At 44.2% G+C, this 21,219-nt stretch overlaps 1 protein-coding gene and 1 long non-coding RNA gene across 6 annotated transcripts in view; one reads left to right on the forward strand and one right to left on the reverse strand.

The window, feature by feature from the left end:
* The window catches only part of LOC140455616 (uncharacterized), an 83,289-nt gene extending 66,631 nt beyond the window's left edge, over positions 1-16,658 (forward strand). For 2 of the 5 annotated variants that reach the window (XM_072550551.1, XM_072550553.1), the window contains one exon: positions 12,846-16,658. In XM_072550551.1, coding sequence (XP_072406652.1) covers positions 13,301-14,821 — 1,521 coding nt within the window. In that variant the 5' untranslated portion in view covers positions 12,846-13,300 and the 3' untranslated portion in view covers positions 14,822-16,658. Of the gene's footprint in view, positions 1-4,640; positions 4,777-7,720; positions 7,950-10,042; positions 10,363-12,845 lie in introns of those variants that run through there. The other 3 variants (XM_072550552.1, XM_072550554.1, XM_072550555.1) reach the window with 3 other exon arrangements.
* Positions 4,318-4,690, reverse strand: LOC140455679 (uncharacterized). Its single transcript, XR_011952942.1, has 2 exons — positions 4,580-4,690; positions 4,318-4,456 (listed from the first exon to the last, which is right to left on the reverse strand). It is a non-coding gene; the product is annotated as an uncharacterized lncRNA (long non-coding RNA).
* Positions 16,659-21,219: the final 4,561 nt, after the last annotated feature.

The raw sequence follows: 21,219 nt of genomic DNA on the forward strand, positions 1-21,219 counted from the left end.
CTTGCAGTAAGGCATAATTTATATTGAAACTTCCTTTATTGCCGCAAGTATAAGTACAACCTTGGTTTCAGTGTTCCTCATTTTTTTTCAAGAGCGTCTTGATGAAATTACATTTATAAAAAGATAAAACCCTCGCAGCAGACCACATAGCTCCGCAGCCCAGCCACCCCCTCCCCCAGAAGAAAGACTCGCCGAGTCGAATGCACAGCCCAGAAACTGAGACTCCCACAACAAAAACTCAGACAAAGCTTCCCCAGCATTCAATGGCACTTCACTGTCGGGATCAAGCGGACCTGCTCCACTTCCTTCTCATTTTCCCAGTGACACTATGTTGAACGAAAAGTACTTCTAAGGGGAGATGTGGGAAGTAAAGGCGATAACTTTAAGAAGTACCAAATTTTGTTTAGATGTTTTTCTTTGAAGTACCTGATTTCTAACTTTTTTTAATACTCCGCAACCTCAAACCTCGTGTGTGTAGTCTCCGTACCCACTTCAGGGTCCTGACCTTTGCGTGGGGGATCTCCCATGTTCATAACCTAAGGCAGGGTGATACAGCTGTTTTTTAAAAATCTTACACTCTATGTTCCAGGGCCTCAAACCGCGTCCAGTGCCTGTAATCTCCACACCCACTTCAGGATCTTCATGCAGGGGATCTCCCCTCTTAACAACCAGTCTGAGACAGGGTGATAGAGAAAGACACAACAGTTTATTTTTGCACTATGTTCCGGAGCCTCAAACCTCACCACTACAGGACCCGAACCTCCTTTTTCCAGGGCACTTTAACCCCCTTTTCCCAGGAGACTTTAACTCCACCCTTTTACCCAGAGGACTTTAACCTCGAAAATCCCAGTAATTTATGATTCTGAAAGCGAGCTCGATGGCATGCAAATGCATAAGTTACCTCAGAGATTCCATCACTACAGAGTCCTTGGGGATTAGGGGTCAACTGAGTGGTAGGTTAAGGAGAGAGAGCAAGGTAAATCTTATCTCATGGGCCCATCTGTCTCACATAAATGGCACTCAGACAATCACTTATTCAGAGTCTAGATTAGAGTGGTGCTGGAAAAGCATAGCAAGTCAGGCAGCATCCGAGGAGCAGGAAAAATCGACCCCCACCCAAATATCCACCCTCCCCTCCTGGCACATACTCCTGCCACCGTAGGAATTGCAAAACCTGCACCCACACCTCTCCCCTCACCTCCATCCAAGACCCCAAAGAAGCCTTCCACATCCATCAAAGTTTCACCTGCACTTCACACATGTCATTTATTGTATCCACTGCTCCCGATACGGTCTCCTTTACATTGGACTGACTGGAGGCCATCGCACAGAACGCTTTAGGGAACATCTCTGGGACGCCCGCACTAATCAACACCACCGGCCCTTGGCTAAACATTTCAACTCCACCTCCCACTCTGCCAAGGACATGCAGGGCCTGGGTCTCCTCAATCTCCAATCCCTGACCACCCGACGCCTGGAGGAAGAATGCCTCACCTTCCGCCTTGGAACACTTCAACCCCAGGGCATCAATGTGGACTTCACCAGTTTCCGCATCCCCCCCAACCCCACCACCTTACCCCAGTTCCAACCTGCTAGCTCAGCACCATCCTCATGACCTGTCCTACCTGCCAATCTTCCTTCCCACCTATCCTCTCTGACCTATCACCTTCATACCACCCCCTTCCATCCACCTATTGTACTCTTAGCTACCTTCTCTCCATCCCACCTCCCTCCCATTTATCTCTCCACACCGGAGGCTCCCTGCCTCATTCCTGATGAAGGGCTTTTGCCCAAAACATCCATTTTCCTGCTCCTGGGATGCTGCCTGACCTGCTGTGCTTTTCCAGCACCACTCTAATCTAGACTCTGATCTCCAGCATCTGCAGTTCTCCCGTTCGCCTACTCAATCACTTATTCAGTCCACCTAGAAGCTTCGTGTATGTTGGAATCCCACCGCTACCACCAAACGTTAGGTTCTTTTTTGAGATCCTTGATGCAATGGCAACACGCCAACTTCTGTGAACAACAACCAAATTTTATTAAGCAAATACACTACAAGCTTTGGAGAAACCCTGAACACTTTTTGCCATGCTTGCAAAGCATGTCCAGGGAAGTTCCGTGAACAAAGGAAACAGTCCTTCCTTTGTACAAAATCTTTACATCACAGTCAGTAATACTCAGAAGACAATTTCTAGTCACTCCCTTACAGTCACGTGCCACTCAAGACACAATGCAGTGACCACATCATCTCCAGAAACAATGTAATGAAAATCATCCCTTAATTGCCAGATCTGGTGTGAGTTTTTTTTTTGTGTAACTACAGGGAGTAGTCAAATTCCAACAGTAATGTTCTTATTGATTTTTGAATAGGAGATGATGACAATGTAAATGGCTTTGAATGACAAGGAAATGGCCATTTAAGTGGCTCTGAATAATGGGAGATGATAATGTAAATTTCTTACAATCTATCTCTAAGTCAGAGGCATTCCACCCTAGCCTCGGGACATCCAATTTCCTGCAGGTTAGCAGAGCAAATTAACTCTTTAATACCACAGCAGAACAAGTTCTGGAGAGCAGGTCTTCAGTAGTATTCTTACAAGTAGTTGGAAATCATAGTTTCTGCAGCATTCAGTGCCTTTAACCATTTCTAATGTCCCTTGATGTGAATCAAATTGGCTGAAGACTGGCATTTGTGATGTTGAGGATTTATAGATGAAGCCAAGATTGAACATCCAATTGGCATTCTGGATTAGTGGTGCTGGAAGAGCACAGCAGTTCAGGCAGCATCCAAGTAGCTTCGAAATCGACGTTTCGGGCAAAAGCCCTTCATCAGGAATAAAGATCGAAGCTACTTGGATGCTGCCTGAACTGCTGTGCTCTTCCAGCATCACTCATCCAGAATCTGGTTTCCAGCATCTGCAGTCATTGTTTTTACCTATCCAATTGGCATTTCTGACTGACAGTTATTGTGAATGCATCAGCCTTATCCAATACATCAATGTGCTGGGCTCCCCCCAATCACTAAGGATATAAATAGTTGTGGAGCTTCCTCCTCCAGTGAGCTTGTTTAATTGTCCACCATCATATAAGACTGGATGTGGAGGACTATAGAGTTTAGGTTTGATTTGTTGGTTGTGAAATCATATATTTCACTTGCTGTTAATGCTTTTTGGCTCACAAGTAATCCTATTTTGGAGCTTCACCAGGATGTCACCACCTTTTTAGCTACGTTTGGTGCTGCTCCTGGTATGTCCTCCTGCACTCGTCATTGAACCCCTAGCTTTATAGAATGGCAGTGGGGGTATACTATGCCAATTGTGTTGGAGTATGATAATGCTGCTGCTGATGGCCCACCACATCTCATGGATGCCCAGTCTTGAGTTGCTATAACTGTTTGATATTTGTCCCATATAGCATGGTGATAGTACCACATGACACAATGTATTCTGATTCTGAACATGGGACTTTATCTTCACAAGAACTGTGCAGTGTTTACTGACATGGACAGATTGGTGATGATGAGGCCAAGCTGATTTTCCTTTGGTTCCCTCACCAGTCTCGCAGCTATGTCCTTTAGGACCCCATCAGCTTCATCAGTAGTACTGCTGCCAAGCCACTCTTGGTGATGGACTAGGTATATTGTGCACCCTTGACCTTCCAGTTTTATAATCTTCCCAGTCACAGTGCATCTCCTGGTGTGAGGTTGTACTCCTGCTCAATTTCACTGACGAAGACCAGGAATCTTTAGGCAGTTGATGGTTTGTCTGGAATGTGGTTTTACTTTTTACTTTTACTTCACTCAGTAGGATGTATTTTTTTTGGTGGATATGGGAACAGGATTCAAAATATACAAAGAACAGCAGTGAATTTGCCTTTAGAGTGTCACGAAAAGGTATCAGAAAGCAATGATGTAGATGAAGGTTTCAAGAAAACATTCACGTGCATCTTGGATAGGTTAAGCAGGAGCAGTAAAGGTTGGAGGCACAGAGTCAATGGTTGAGGAACCTGAGTCGATAAAATGTGTAGCTGGAAAAAACACAGCAGGTCAAACAACATCAGGACTGATGAAAGGTCCTGCTTGAAATGTTGATTCTCTTGCTCCTCTGACGCTGCTTCACCTGCTGTGCTTTTTCCAGCTACACATTTTATCGAATCTGACTTTCCAGTCCTCGCTATCTCGAAGCTGAGGAACCTGGACCAGTTAATGCAGGAATAACAGAGTTTATGATTGGAGGAACAGCAGGGGAGGAGAGGCCGAGACTGTGATTGGAGGTTTAATGACTTTCAGAAAATAAGTTAAAAATCATTCAACACTAGTTTATAGTCCAACAGATTTATTTGAAAGTACTAGCTTTTGCAGTGCTGTTCCTTCATCAGGTGGCTGTGGAACTTTTTAACTTTGTCCACTCCAGTCCAACACCGGCACCTCCACATTCAGAAATAAACGTTTGAAAGTCTTCAAAGATAAATGAAAGGACGACATTAGAAATCTCGTCAAATGTTTACTGGCGCAACTGAGACAGGAGCTGTAATAACTGAGGTTTTATTTGGATGAACAATAACAAGTTTAAATCCCCACCTGATCTGCTGCTCAAAGTCACCTCCATTTCCCCGGTCAGTTTCCCAAGTTTCAAGAAACTCATGTTGTTCCAGAAATATTTGGATTGACTGTGAGAGACGTCAATCAGAGAGTCCACCCACTCTGCCCATTGTCTCCTCTTCCTCTTCCAGAGCTGGTTCACTTCCTATAGGGACTGAAAACCAAGTGAGGAGATGGTGAGTGAAGGAGCAGCTTTTATACAAATTGTATCCCATAATATCCACACCAATCTTCAGGCAGTCTGACTATCCTGTGGGTAATCAGGGGTGGAAATATCCCTTATGCTGTGTGAGAAGATCCAGCTGAGAGAGCTGTTTACTCGGTGCTTTGTGCTGAACTGTTTGACTGGAGCTGTGTGTTGGATATTGTGTGTGTTTATTGGAAGCATTTCCCTCTGATTTCCAGGCTGAGTTTTGTTACTGGCTCATTCCTGAACGTGAGAAGGTGAACTATAGTTATCTGTGAGGTGTAGAGTATCTGAGGATTCTTACTTATTTCCTGGTGTTGATTTCTGTGTTTTGGGTGCTGGTTACTCCTGTGGAATGTGAAAGGTCAGTTATTATAAAAATGATTTGGATGTGAACATAGGAGGTATACTGTAGTTAGTAAGTTTACAGATGACATCAAAATTGGAGATGCAGTGGACAGCATAGAAGGTTACCTCAGATTACAACGGGATCTTGATCAGATGGGCCAATGGTTTGAGGAGTGGCAGATGGAGTTTAATTTAGATAAATATGAGGTGCTACATTTTGGAAAGGCACATCAGGATAGGACTTAACACATTTAATGGTAAGTTCCTAGGGAATGTTGCTGAACAAAGAGACCTTGGAATGCAGGTTCAAATTTCCTTGAAAGTGGAGTCGCAGGTAGATAGGATAGTCAAGAAGGCGTTTGGTATGCTTTCCTTTATTTGTCAGAGTATTGAGTACAGGGTGTTGGTTAGGCCGCTTTTAGAATATTGCAATTCTGGTCTCCTTCCTATTGGAAGGATGTTGTGAATCTTTCAGAAAAGACTAACAAGAATGTTGCCAGGGTTCGAGGATTTGAGCAATAGGGAGAGGCTGATCGATAGAGGAGGTGATCTGATCGAAGTTCTTAAGATATTAACCAGAAAATACAATGTAGATGCAGTATTTCCACTGGTCTGTTCTCTCTGGAGCTTCTCCCTATATATACCCTCTATAAGGCTGAGGGGTAACCTGATAGAGGTTTATAAAATCAGTAGGAGCATGGATAGGGTAAATAGACAAAGTCTTTCCCCTGGGGTGGGGGAGTCCAGAACTAGAGGGCATAGGTTTAGGGTGAGAGGGGAAAGATAGAAAAGGGACCTAAGGAGCAATGTTTTCACACAGAGGGTGGTGTGTGTATGGAATGAGCTGCCAGAAGAAGTGGTGGAGACTGGTACAATTCCAGCATTTAAAAGGCATCTGGATGGGTATATGAATAGGAAAGGTTTAGAGGGATATGGGTCAAGTACTGGTAAATGGGACTAGATTAGGTTGGGATACTTGGACAGCATGGACAAGTTGGGTCTGTTTCAGTGCTCTTAATCTAGTCCTATATGCCAGCAATTGTACCAGCCTCCACCACTTCCACTGGCAGCTCATCCCATACACATACCTAGTTACTATCTTAGGGAATGCACCACCCTCTGCATGAAAAGGTTGCCCTTTAGGTCCCTTTTATATGCTTCCCCTCTCACCCTGAACCTATGCCCTCTAGTTCTGGACCTCTCGAGGGAAAAGAACTTGTAAATTTCTTATTCATGTCCTGATTTTATAAACCTCTATAAGGTCACCCCTCAGCCTCCAATGGTCCAGGGAAAACAGCCCCAGCCTATTTAGACTCTCCCTCTAGTTCAAATCCTCCAACTCTGGCAACATCCTTGTAAATCTTTTCTGAACCCTTTCAATTTTCAAACATCCTTCCTTTTGGTGGGAAACTAGAATTGCACACTTTATTCCAAAAGTGGCCTAACCAATGTCCTGTACTGCCGCAACATGACCTCCCAACTCCCCTAATCAATTCTGTAGACCATCAGACATAGGAGCAGAAGTTAGGCCATTTAGCCCATTAAGTCTGCTCCACCATTCAATCATGGCTGATACGTTCCTCAGCCCTGTTTTCCTGCTTTCTTCCTGTAACCCTTGATACCCTTGACAATCAAGACCCTATCTATGTATGTCTTAAATATACTCAATGACCTGGCCTCCACAACCTTCTGTGGCAATGAATTCCATAGATTCACCACTGTCAGGCTGAAGACGTTTCTCCTTACCTCCATTCTGAAAGGTATTCCCTTTACACTAAGGCTGTGCCCTTGGGTCCTTGTCTCACCTGTCATGGATAGGTAGATATACTAGTCCTAACCACTCATTTTTAAAACACACATTCAGCTTGTGGCAGCGACAAGTTGAGTTCTCCCAGTTGCTACCAGTATTTTGTAAGCAGCCAGCAGATTTAGGTAACCTATACCCCTGATTTTCTGTGTGTGCCAGATACTGGGGATATTATTGTCAACCAGTGCCAGATGCCTGATTTTGGGTAAAATTATACAAATTCCCATCAACCCCCATTCCAAGTGAAAGATAATGATCAAGACACTTGACATTTATTGCACACTTCTCAATGGTGGGGAAGATCGGGGTGGTCAGGATTCTCTGTTACTTGACTGGTTTTCCACAATTATCAACATGTTATGGTAGGACTACAGAATTGTGTTCTGATTTGTCAGTTATGGGATGAAGGCCCTAACTGGAGTAGGGCCTTAATCCCCTCAAGCCTTGTTCCACCATTTAGTGAGATCATGGCTGATTTGTTGCTTAACTCCATATACTGCCTTTGGCCCATATCCCTGAATAGCTTTGCTTAGCAAAAATGTATCTTTCTCAAATTAACAACGGATCCAGCATGCTGTTTGTGCAAGAGAGATCCAAACATCTGCCACTTTTTGTGTATATAAGTGCTTCCTTATACCTCTCCTGAATGTCTGGCCCTAATTCTTAGATTATGCCCCTGAGTTCTTGAATCTCCAATCAGTGGAAGTACTGCATCTACACTGTATTTTCTGGTTAATATCTTGAAAATTTCGATCAGATCACCCCTTAACCTTCTAAATTCTACAATGAAAAGAAGTCTCATTTCTACAATCTGACCTCATAACTCCTGAAGACCAGGTATCATTCTTGTAAACCTGCATTGTACTCCCTCCAAGATGATTATTTCCTTTCTAAGGTGTGGTCTGCTTACAGTCCTGCAAGTGGGTTCTAGTTATGGGTTTATAACTGTAGCATAACTTCTGCATCCGTAAGTTCAGCAACTTATACTCCGTTCTCTAGATATAAAGGTTAGTTTTCTTGATTATTTTGTGGACCTATTTGTGACATTTTAAAGATCTATGCACCTGAACCCCCAAATCTGTGGACATCCACTGTATTCAATTTCATATCGTCAAGAAATGATCTAGCCTTTTTTGTTTCAAAATGGATAATCTCACACTTACTTAGATTGAATTTGCCTAGTGAAGTAGTTAACACTACTTCAGTAAATGTTTTTAAAGATTGAATGAATTAAGGGATATGGTGAGAGGGCAGGTAAGTGGATCTGAGGCCATGAAGAGATCAGCCATGATCTTATTGAATGGCGGAGCAGGCTCAAAGGGCCGGACAGCCTACTCCTGCTCCTAGTTCTTATGTAACTGCCACAGTTTTACCCATTCACTAAGTCTATCAATATCACTTGTAATTATATGCCACCATGTACACTGTTTATAATGTGTTTAATTTTGTGTCATCAACAAATTTGGATATGTGACTTTATGCCATTATCCAAGTAGTTAATAAATAATGTGAATAATTTAGGCACCAACAGAGCTATGTGGGACAGCTGGTCCTATCCTGCCAATTTGAGTACCTATCCATTATCTCGACTTTGTCACCTGCCACTCAAGCAATTTTCCAGCCCTATCAGTAATTTGCTCTCAGTTCTATAGGCTCTGACCTTAGTTAACACTCTCTTATGTGGGACTTTATCAAATGCCTTCTCGAAGTCAATATAAACAACATCCATAGACACTAATCACCTTTCCAAAAACTTCAAGGAGGTTTGTCAGGCATGAACTACCTGTCACTACGTCCATGCTGGCTCTCCCTGTTTAACTGAAACTTTTCAAGGTGTGCAGTTGACCTATCCTTAATTATTGACTCCAACAATTTCTCCACCACAGATATTAGGCTAACTGGTCTAAAATTTCCTGGCTTTCCTCTTTCTCCCTTCTTAAAGAGTGGAGCGACGTGTACAATCTTTCAATCTAAAGGGTTGACTTCTGTATCTAGCGAACTCTGAAAGCTCGTCTACTTCCTTTAACATCCTTGGATGGAAACCGTCAGGTCCCAGGATTTGTCACTCTTTAATTCCATTAATTTCCTCATTCCAAATGTTTTATATAATGTAAATTTTTATTCAGTCTGTGTTCCCAATCTACTATTAATTTCCGACAAGCTTTTCTCCTTTACTGCTGTAAATGTATTACTTTCTTCTATTGAGGCAAAGTAATTATTCAACATGTCTGCCATTTCCTGATAGTCATTGACATTATCCCCACTCCCAGTCATTAGTGGGCCAATATTGCTCCTGACCATTTCCTTTATGTAGTTTTCACACTTAAGAGTCATAGAGATGTACAGCAGGGAAACAGACCCTTCGGTCCAACCTGTCCACACCGACCAGATATCCCAACCCAATCTAGTTCCACCTGCCAGCAGCCGGCCCATATCCCTCCAAGCCCTTCCTATTCATATACCCATCCAAATGCCTCTTAAATGTTGCAATTGTACCAGCCTCCACCACATCCTCTGGCAGCTCATTCCATACACGTACCATCCTCTGCGTGAAAAAAGTTGCCCCTTAGGTCTCTTTTATATCTTTCCCCTCTCACCCTAAACCTATGCCCTCTAGTTCTGGACTCCCCAACCCTAGGGGACTTTGCCTATTTATCCTATCCATGCCCCTCATAATTTTGTAAACCTCTATAAGGTCACCCCTCAGCCTCCGACGCTCCAGGGAAAACAGCGAAAATGAGGACTGGAGATTCGACTCGAAGAGTGTGATGTTGGAAAAGCACAGCCGGTTAGGCAGCATCCAAGGAGCAAGAGAATCAACATTTCAGGCATAAGCCCTTCATCAGGAATGAGGCTTGTGGGCCAAGGATGCTGAGAGATAAATGGGAGGAGGTGTGGGGCTGGGGGGAAAGTAGCTGGGAGTGTAATAGGTGGATGAAGGTGGGAGTGAAAGTGATTGGTCAGAGAGGATGGTGGAGCAGATGGTTGGGAAGGAAGATGGAAAGGTAGGATGTTCAACAGGGCAGTGCGAGTATGAAGGTTGGGACTGGAATAAGGTGGGGGGAGGAGAAATGCAGAAACTGGTAAAATCCATATTGATCCCATGTGGCTGGAGGGTCTCAAGGCGGAAGATGAGACATTCATCCTCCAGGCATCAGGTGGTTAGGGTTTGATGATGGAGGAGGCCCAGGACCTACATGTCCTTGGCGGACAGGGAGGGGGATTTAAAGTGTTCAGCCACAGGGTGGTGGGGTTGGTTAGTGCTGGTGTCCCAGAGATGTTCTCTGAAACAATCCACAAATTGGCGTCCTGTCTCCCCAGTGTAGAGGAGACCATATCGGGTGCAACAGGCGTAATAGATGACGTGTGTGGAAGTACAAGTAAATCTCTGTTGGATGTGGAAGGATCCTGTGGATGGAGGTAAGGGGGGAGGTGTGGGCACAGGTTTTGCTTCTTGCGATGACAGGGGAAGATGCCAGAAGGGAACAGTGGATTGGTGTGGGACGTGGACCTGACAAGGGAGTCACAGAGGGAATGGTATCTCCGAAACTCAGAGAGGGATGGGGAAGAAATATGTCACTGGTGGTGGGGTATATTTGTAGGTGGTGAAAATAGCGGAGGATGGTGTGGTGTCCAGAGGTAGGTGGGGTGGAAGATGAGGACTAGTGGGGTTCTCTCCTTGTTGCAATTGGAGGGCTGGAATTCAAGAGCTGAGGTGTGGGAAGTGGAGGAGATGTGCTGGAGGGCATCATCGACCGTGTGGGAGGGGAAATTGCGGTCTTTGAAGAAGGCCATCTGGGATGTTCTATTGTGGAACTGGTCCTCCTGGGAGCAGATGCGGTGGAGACGGAGGAATTGGGAATAAGGGATGGCATTTTTACAGGAGGCAGAGTGGGAGTCAGTGGGTTTGTAGTGGACCTCAATGTTGAGTTGGTCATCGGAAATGGAGATGGAGAGGTCCAGGAAGGGGAGGAAGGTGTCTGAGATGGCCCAGGTGAACTGGAGGTCGGGGTGGAAAGGTGTTTGTGAAGTTGATGAACTGTTCAACCTCCTCATGGGAGCACGAAGTAGCACCGATACAGTCATTAATGTCACAGGGAGTGTAGTGTAGCTGCAGTAATTTCCTTTAATAATCCTTTACATTAGTTCCTATAAGCTGCTTTGTGCTCGTTTGGTGGTCTTTGTATCTTTGCCATTCAGCAGAATCTGTACCTTTTTTTTCAATTTTGTAAGTCCTTTATTTTAGTTTTAACTCTTTCATTGTCTTGGATTTTTTTTCTGTGGAGTATAACTTTTTGCTTTTAGGGTTATAAACTGATCATGTATTATTTTGCATGTTTTTAAAAACATTTTCAATTGTGTTCCAGTTGTTTTACCAATTAGCAGATTTCCCCAGTTTACTGTGGATAATCTGTTACATTTTGCTACAGTTGGCCGTATCGAATTGAATACGATCAATGTTATGATGACTGTTTGATAAATGTTCACACACAATTAGAAACTAAATCTGGCTCATTACACATTACTAAATCTAATGTTGCTTATCTAGGACCTGCCTAATATTACTTGCTACTCTTCGTCTTAAGCCTGCATGTAGCCTTCTGTTGTAAATTCTGTGGGTTTAAGTCTATTACAGGTGCTGTCATTCTATAATTATCATCAAAACAGTGGATAGAGGGCTGTGCCAAGCTGAGAGATTGTGGTGGAATCCTGCTGCTACTGCTAATGGCTCACTGCACCCCATGGACAGCCAGTTTTGGGATCTCGCCTTAGTCTACTTCCTCTGTGATGATGAACATGGTGAAGGACCCATTCATCATTTGGGAGGGATGTGGTTGTTTTCCTTGAACATGTTTGACCTGACATCATGAGATTCTCATGGTGTGGCATGGTTACTCAGTGGTTAGCATTACTGCCTTACAGCGCCAAGGACCCAGGTTCAATTCCCACCTTGAGCGATTGTCTGTGTGGAGTTTGCACATTCTCCCTGTCTCTGCGTGGGTTTCCTCCGGGTGCTCCAGTTTCCTCCCACACTCCAAAGATGTGCAGGTTAGGTGAGCTGGCCATGTTAAATTGCCCATAGTGTTCAAGGATGTGTCGGTTAGGTACATTAGATTAGATTACTTACAGTGCGGAAACAGGCCCTTCGGCCCAACAAGTCCACACCGACCCGCCGAAGCGCAACCCACCCATTCCCGTACATTTATTCCTTTTACTTAATACTATGGGCAATTTAGCATGGCTAATTCACCTGACCTGCACATCTTTGGACGGTGGGAGGAAACTGGAACACCCGGAGGAAACCCACAGGGAGAATGTGCAAACTCCACACAGTCAGTCACCTGAGTCGGGAATTGAACCCGGGTCTCTGGCGCTGTGAGGCAGCAGTGCTAACCACTGTGCCACCGTGCTGCCCACGGGTAAATGTAGAGTAGTAGGTTCAGGGAACAGATCTGGGTGGGTTACTTTTCGGAGGGTCATTGTGGACTCGTTGGGTCTAATGGCCTGCCCCCACACTGTAGGGATTCCACGTTTTTACACAGTCAGTGTTAAGGTCTTCCCCACCTGCCAGTGGAATTGGCCATACCCAAGACTGATGACAGAGAAATCTAAGGTGTTTCCAGATAGATTCATTCAGTAATCAGAGCTCATAGCAAATTGAGATCCCATATTACACACTGCCTGACTGAATTTCCGTTGTCTGCTCCTGGGTCACTATCCAGTGAGCCTGCTGGAAACAAAGGGTGTGCAGCAGGAAAAAGAGAACTTGTATCTGTTTCCCCCCACAGGGTAAAGCAGACTAACCGATCATTATGGAACGGCCTATAACTGAGGAATCAACCCCTTCAGCAAGGCAGGAGAAGGAGTTGGAGGAAATTATGTTTCTTTTTCCTGTTTTACAGTTGGATTGCACCCTACTACACCAGAGAACCCAGAGGATAGACTCCAAAGATAGATCTTGACCATTACCCAAGGAACAACTGCACAGCTGTGGGATGACGTCTAGTCCCTTCACAGCATTGCTCAACACAGTGAAGGTTGGGCAGTGAAACCATCGTCTGGAAATCTGTCAGTCAGGGGAACTTTCACATATCATCAGATCTGAAACTGGTCAGTGGTGAAGAGCCTTCATCAGAACCAACCTTTCTGAAGGTTCAGCTGTGGATGCTCAGTCAGGGTTGAAGCTGGGAAGAAGTGTGAGTGGCTGCAAATGCAGAGAGAGTTTCAATCATTCTTTGAACCTCATGAACCACTGACTCATGCCTCCAGGAGAAAGGCTGCTCAAGTGTGAGGTGTGAGAAGAAGACTGCACAGGCTCATATGGTCTCTTAACAACTGGTAACACAAGAGCTGCTTCATGGAAGAGAAACCCTTCAAGTGTGAGCTGTGTGATCAAGCCTTCAATCACAAATTGATGCTTGTGACTCACCAGAAAATTCACACTCAGAAGAATCTATTCAAATGTGAGGATTGTAACAAGACATTTGTACAGTTATCAGGCCTCGTGATTCATCAGCGCATTCATACTGGAGAGAAACCATTTAGATGTGAAGTTTGCAATAAAGTGTTCACAGAGCCATCAAACCTCCACACACACCAACGTACTCACACTGGGGAAAAGCCATTCAAGTGTGAGGTGTGTAACCGGGGCTTTGCACACTCATCAGGCCTGGTTTGTCACCAGCGTATTCACACAGGTGAGAAACCATTTACATGCGATATATGTAACAAATCATTCTCAAGGTCATCACTCTTACTTATACACCAACGCATTCACACAGGAGAAAAACCATACACATGTAATGTTTGTATCAAATCATTTTCATCACGATCAACCCTCCGTGTACATCAACGAATCCACACAGGGGAGAAACCATTCATATGTGAGGTGTGTGACAAATCATTTTTAGACTCATCCACTCTCCGTAAACATCAACGTATTCACACAGGGGAGAAACCATTCACATGTGATGTATGTGACAAATCATTTTCAGATTCGTCGACCCTCCATAAACATCAACGTATTCACACAGGGGAGAAACCCTTCACTTGCGAGGTGTGTGAAAAATCATTCTCAAGGTCACCGAACCTCCTGCTACATCAGAGGATTCATACAGGGGAGAAACCATTTGTGTGTGAGGTGTGTGATAAATCATTCTCAAGGACATCAGACCTCCTGCTCCATCAAAGAACTCACACAGGAGAGAAACCTTTCACATGTGAGGTGTGCAACAAAGCATTTTCAAGGTCATCGATCTTGCTGGTCCATAAAAGGATTCACACAGGAGAGAAACCATTCACATGTGAAGTGTGCAACAAATCATTCACTAGTTCATCAAACCTCCTGCTCCATCAAAGAATTCATACAGGGGAGAAACCATTTACATGTGAGGTATGCAGCAAATCTTTCTCAAGGTCATCAATCCTTCTGGTCCATCAGCGGATTCACACGGGGGAGAAACCATTCAAATGTGACGTGTGTGACAAGTCATTCACGCAGTCATCTACCCTCCTTGTGCATCAACACATTCACACAGGGGAGAAACCATTCATGTGTAAGATATGTGAGAAGGCTTTCTCCACATCATCAGATCTCCGCAAACACCAACGAATTCATACTGGGAAAAAACCATTTACGTGTGAGATGTGTCACAAATCCATCTTTCTACCATCACACTTTAGTGCACACCAACACGTCCACACAGGGGAGAAGCCATTTTGGTGTGACATTTGTTATACAACTTTTGCCAGGTCAGCACATCTGCTGGTCCATCAATGCACTCTCACAAGGGGAAAACCCTATCGATGTGAGTTTTGCAGTAAAGATTTCACACAGTTATTGGTTTTCCTGAAACATCAGCAAACCCATATGGGATGATCGAACAAGGCTCTTGTTCATTTTATACACAGCATGTGAACCTATAAACAAGTCTCACTGTGCAGAATGTTCAGTGGGACCGGGACACAGAACAAGAAGCAGCTTTCACTCCCATCAAACAACTAGTGATGACATCACCAGTGCTGAGGGATTATGATGTAACAATGGAGTCACCCTGCAGTGTGATGTCAGTGAAACAGGACTTGGAGTAACCCCCAGGCAGTGAGGACAACCCACTGTGTTTGTATCCAGAGTGTTAATACAAACTGAACAACACTTGATTGAGAAAGACAGCTGGACTTGTGAACTTTTGGCAAAAATTGATGGTGAAGGCTTGGCAGAAGCTACTTTGAAGCATGTTTCTCAAACTACCCATATCTATCCCTAAATGTTTGAAAATGATGTTACTTTGTTTGCAGAGATATCACTTGGAAGTGAAATAGAAGCAAGGGAAGCAGGTGTACGTCACTAACATGCTGTCAAGGGCGTGATAATTCTAGTATAGAGTATGAAATCTTCCAAATTCAACAGCATGACATGTTCTGAAAGCCATCAATCCAGTAGAGGTACTGACCTGACAGATAAGCGTTTTACTCACATCAAGCAAACTACATAATGACATGCACTCTTCAAATACTCTGGGAAATTGTGATGACAGGGTGGCTCGAATCCATCGTGGACACTTCTGTTACTGTAAAAGATTGGACAGAGGTGACGTCATCACCCAAGATGGCAACTTGTACAAAAGGAACAGGGTCATTATTCCAAAAGAGACTCTGAAACACATCCACATAAATTCAAGGAATCGGATCTACTGAGGAAGATAGGATTCTGGATTAGTGGTGCTGGAAGAGCACAGCAGTTCAGGCAGCATCCAAATAGCTTCGAAATCGACGTTTCGGGCAAAAGCCCTTCATCAGGAATAAAAGAAGATAGGAGCCATACTCTACAGCCCAAACATAAGCAATGAGATGAAGGACCACTGAGTTCTTGTAATAAACATCAAAATAAACAAGATAAAGAGTTGCTCATTACTCATGCCATCCCAAACTGCACATGGATGAAGTTTGGAGTAGAGCCCTTCACTCTGACTAGAACTGATTATCTCATCACAATCAATGACTATCCGGACGGCGGGGAGTTAGAGCAGCTGACATCACCGACTTCCAGTGATATTGTAGAATGTCTGAAAGCACACTTCAGCATCAGATGTCATGACAACTAACAATTAGGTAGATCTGACTTCTTCAGTTGTTTAAGGAATTGAATGGTCACCAGTCCAAGGAGGTCAACAATTCCCCAACATTGCAAACAATCGCGGCAAAAATTACCAGAGCAATAACACTCGCCACAAGAACAACATTTCCTAGGGACACAATGTCATTTCTGGAACCAATGGATTGAATGACCAAATCACACACGTACCATGGGAAGACCTCGACAATTTAAAGATTGTGAGCAATGCTGTGTAGAAACAGGCATAATTAAAAGTGACTGGAAGAAATACAGTTTAAACTTTGTGAGTTATAATTTGCATTATGGAGTATCAATGTGAAGTTACTTGTAAACGAGAGTTCATGCGGTTATATTCATATCTTGCGGTGAGCTGAAAATGTGTTGCTGGAAAAGCGCAGCAGGTCAGGCAGCATCCAAGGAGCAGGAGAATCGACGTTTCGGGCATGAGCTCTGATTTCAGCTCTGATCTCCAGCATCTGCAGTCCTCACTTTCTTCTAGAAGATATCTTGGGGTGATGCTTGGTTGATAATCTTTGAACACTGTGGCTTTGTTACATAAACATATTCCAGCACTGATGTAAATAAATATTTCTGGATGATACCTGTGCTTTGTCTGTGTGTCCAATTCACTTTAGGCAGTTTCTGTATTCTGGGAGCAGGATCTAGTTCAGACGGGTGATTCCTGTGCTTTATATAGTTCAGACCAGGGAATTCCTCAGTTTTGGGTCGAGTTCTAACCGGAAGAGGGAGCAGGTTGTTGAATGTGGAAGAGTTTTGCGGGGAAGTTCAAAAGACAGATGACTGAAGTTAGATGCAAAAACAATTTCCTCTAGAAGGTGTTTGTTTGGAGCTGAGGGAATAGGTTTAAGGGTATCACTTTGTGAAAACAAGAGTGTTTGATTAGACTTCTGCAGATTGTTCACAGCCGAGAAAATCTCTCACTTGCGTGAATATTCAAGAAAGCAAAAGCATCTAACCTACAGATTTAACAGGGAAGGGAAATTTATTTGGATTTTTATTAACTGTAAAGTGATGGTATTAGGGAGTAGATGGGATTTTGGTTTGCTGGATGTTTGAAATAGTATCAATTATATACACTTGGTTTGTTTTACCTTTCTTTTGTGTAATACACCTCTTTGATTGTTAAAACCAAATCTACAGCCTGGTATGCTTAAATGAAAGTGAAAGACCACCATGTTTAATTAAACAAAGAAAAATATGATCTATTTTGCCAGATTTTGTTCTGGTATCTGACTTGTCTGATAGTAACGGGAGCTGAAATTATAACACCATTGAATGTTGAAGTTTGCAAATCATGAGTAGTTTAAGTTGAAGGGAGATTAAAAACTGGAGAAACTGGGGGTTCTCCTTGGATCAGAGAGGTTTAATACTGGGGAGGTTTAATTAAAACATTCAAAAGCATGAGGGTTTAAATTAATGAGGTCAGGAGAAACTATTTCACTGGTAGCCCGAAAACACATTTACAATAGTTGGCAAGAACTGAAGAGGACAAGTGGAAGAGAAATGCTTTTATTTGATGAGATATGATCTAGGAGAAAGTGAGGAATGCAGATCCTGGAGAACAGAGTCAAAACAGGCACGCAGCATCCCAGGAGCAGGAGAGTCGACATTTCAAACACAAGTTCTTCATCAGGAATGTGGGGGTGGGGGTCCCAAGAAGGTTGACAGATGGATGGGAGGGGCCTGGGAGGTGGGGAAGAATGTAGTTAGGAATGTGATAGGTAGATGAAGGCAGGGGGGGTGATAGTGATAGGTCGGAGCAGAGAGTGGAGTGGATAGGTGGGAATGAAGATAGACAGATAGGACAGATCAAGATGGTAGTGCTGATTTGGAGGGTTGGATCTGTGTGTGTCAATGGAGGGGAGATGAGGAAACTGGTGAAATCAACATTGATTCCATGTGGTTGGAGAGTCCCAAGATGAAAGATGAGGTGTGCAATGCATGGAGAACAAGGGTGACAGAAGGATTCCTGAGTAACTTGTTAAAATATTGGAATAATACTTTGGAAAATAACTGCAGGGCTTGGTGAGAGTTGGGGAACAATAATAACAAGCTGATAAAGGTAGCATGAGCCATATGGTCTCCGCTTTACCATTCAATAAAATCTATGTAATCTGGAGGATACAATCATTCATAGAATCCCCACAGTGTGGAAAGAGGCCATTTAGCCCAACAAGTCCACTCTGACCCTCCGAAGAGTAGCCCACCCAGACCTGTTCCTTCACCCTATTACTCTATATTTACCCCTGGTTAACGCACCTACCTACACATCTCTGAACACTATGGGCAATTTAGCATGGCCAATTCACCTAACCTGCACATCTTTAGATTGTGAGAGGAAACTGGAGCACCGAGCAGAAACCCACACAGACACAGGGAGAATGTGCAACTCCACACAGACAGTCGCCCAAGGTGGGAATCAAACCCAGGTCCCTGGCGCTGTGAGACAGCAATGCTAACCACGGAGCCACCGTGCTAGTTTTATGGACTGCCCCACAGATCAGGTACCCCAGACACAGGAAGCTTAACACAATTGTCAGCAATATGAGTGGGTGCCAGCTAAATGTAAACAGGGTGATGTTTAGTGGAAAGACTCATGGTCCAGGAAAGGGGGAAGATTCAATTCCTCTGGATGTCTCAGGTGCTGAGAGCAGGGTTGACTGGCTGAGGGCTGGGCTGTCACTCAGTGTTAGCATAGATGGATAGGATAGGGCAGAGATCCCTAGACCGCAGAAAATGTAAAAGAAACTCAGTTGGTCTGGTGGCATCTATGGAGAGAGAAACCAAGTTAATGTTTCAGAACTGAATAGGCTACTTTTGACTGAGGAGAATAGATAATGTGAAGGACCAGTCTAAAAGAGGAATAGAGATGTAAAGTAGGTGCTATTTAAGGTGTGAAAGGGAGAAAATTGGTCCTTTCTACTGAGAGCAAAGTAAACAGGAGACACACAAGATGAGGCTGTTGTCAGGGTGGGAGGTTTTTTGAATTCAAGGGTGCAAACCAGCTGTGGTTCCTGCTGGCACTGCTTGGAGCTGCAGTTTACAGTTGTACACCACCAATTCCAGCTACCACCCAAATGACGGCCAACTGGGCTCGTGTGCTCAGATTTGAACTCGCTGAACTAGAACATGTAGAACTGGGATATACATTGAATCAGAAAGTCTGACCTGTTTCCCACACTTCTGCCCTCGCTCCTTCTCCTCCCTCCCACAATACCACAGCTCAGCACAAGCCGGAAGAACAGCATCTCATTTTCCACTTGGGTGCCGGCAGCCTTCAGGATTCAATGTTGAGTTCAATCAGTTTAGAACCTTCTTCCATGTCTTTTATCCACACCAACACGCCAGGCCTTGTCATATTTTCAGCAAAGACAACCCATTTTAACTATAGCCCATTATTGCTCTTTTCTTTCTCCCTGGAATACTATCATCCATCCTTTTGTCTCCCAAACTGTCACTCTCTCTGTCTCTCAGGGCTCCATCTTTGTCTATCCACTTGCTCCCTCAGTCTTCAGCATGCATACTACCTTTTCCTGGCTGCTATCAGCTCTGAAGAAGCATCATTGGCCTTGAAACATTACCTCTGCTTTCTCTCCAGCAATTTCATGTTTTCAGATTTTCAGCTTCTGCAGTTCCTTGCTTTATCTTAATGATTAACTCACTGTTACATCTCTTCCATGTATGCTCCACCATGCTCCTCTCTCTCTCTGATGGGATTTCCATTCTGATCATTCTTCTTGTTCATCATCATTACTTTTGTTCTCTCCTAGTGTTTGACAAGGTAGTTGCTAAAACCTGCTTCCACAGCCACATCTAATTTCTCAGTGACTGCCTGCAACTAAGTCTCACATCGTGTGGATTCCAACTGAAGGTTCATCCTTCATCTTTCAAATCTACTCAGGATCACAGGTGTCTCTGGGAGGTACAATGCTCCTCAAATAGCTCTTCTCACTGAAAACTGACAGCCACACTCAGTGCCATGTGCTACTACATGCACACTCTCGACCTCTCCATAAGTATCATCTCATGCTATCTCAGAGCAGTCCTATCTCCAAGTTCCACTCCATTCTCTAATTTGTCAATGTTCTAACGAGAAACGTTTTGTCTTCCATTCAGGCTTAAGGAATACAAACCTCAGAAACTCAGATGCCCACATCCCTCTGGAACCTTTCCCCTGTCCTCTTCCCTCTGATTGCCTTCTCTTAACCATACCTCTTGTCATACCTCTCCTCCTACCCTCTGCTGTGTGATGCACTCAGCAAAGGTCCTAGTTTTATCCCTCTGCCGTTTTCCCCAACATCACCACCCCCTCCCCCTCCCCGCTTCCCCCCCGCCCCCCCCCCCCCCCACCACCACCACCAGGAATTTTAGGCACAACATGACTTTGAACTCTTTTTCCTGTCACCTCCACCTCTGTGCCCATTTCTTTGCAAAGCAGTCTCCTCCATACCCTTTCAACTGCTTCCAACATTTGTCCACCACATGCACCCTGTCCTCTGGCCTTTTACCTACACTCACCTAGTTCATTGAGAACGATTGGGATGAAATTGGTTACCTTATTTGCTTTGCATACGTGCGCCATTCCCATCCCACTCACCTATTTAAACCAATGTCTCTCTGAATTGACTGCACACCATGCTCTCAGATCCAAGCCTGCCGACAAGAGTGGGTTGTTGGCTGGAGTACTGACTTCTACATTGCAGAGGCTGAGTGCCAACTCTCGGACATTGCTTCCTATCTCCCCTGGACAATGACCGTCAGCATTCATCATCATTCTATTGTCCAAAACGGTCACTAATTTCATTATATGTCCCCGCCAACAGCCTCCCAAGCTCATAGTCTCCTAATCCTGCACAGCCCGTTTACCTTCTTCCCAAAATCTACAAACAGAATTGCTGGACATATCCTTTGTTTCTGCCTGTTCCTGCCCCACAGGATCTCTTTCTGCCTCGACTTGATTTTTTTTCTCCCCTTGTCCAGTTCCTTCCCATTTGCATCCACGAATCTTCTAATGCTTTACGTAAGTTTCAGAATTTCCAGTTCACGGCCACTAGCTGTCACCTCTTCACCATAGGCATGCAATCCCTTTACACATCCATCCCCCACTATTTTGTCTCCCCTTCCAATCTTACTCAGGTTCC

This window comes from Chiloscyllium punctatum, chromosome 30 (genome assembly GCF_047496795.1).
Source record: "Chiloscyllium punctatum isolate Juve2018m chromosome 30, sChiPun1.3, whole genome shotgun sequence".
NCBI classification, from domain to species: Eukaryota; Metazoa; Chordata; class Chondrichthyes; order Orectolobiformes; family Hemiscylliidae; genus Chiloscyllium; species Chiloscyllium punctatum.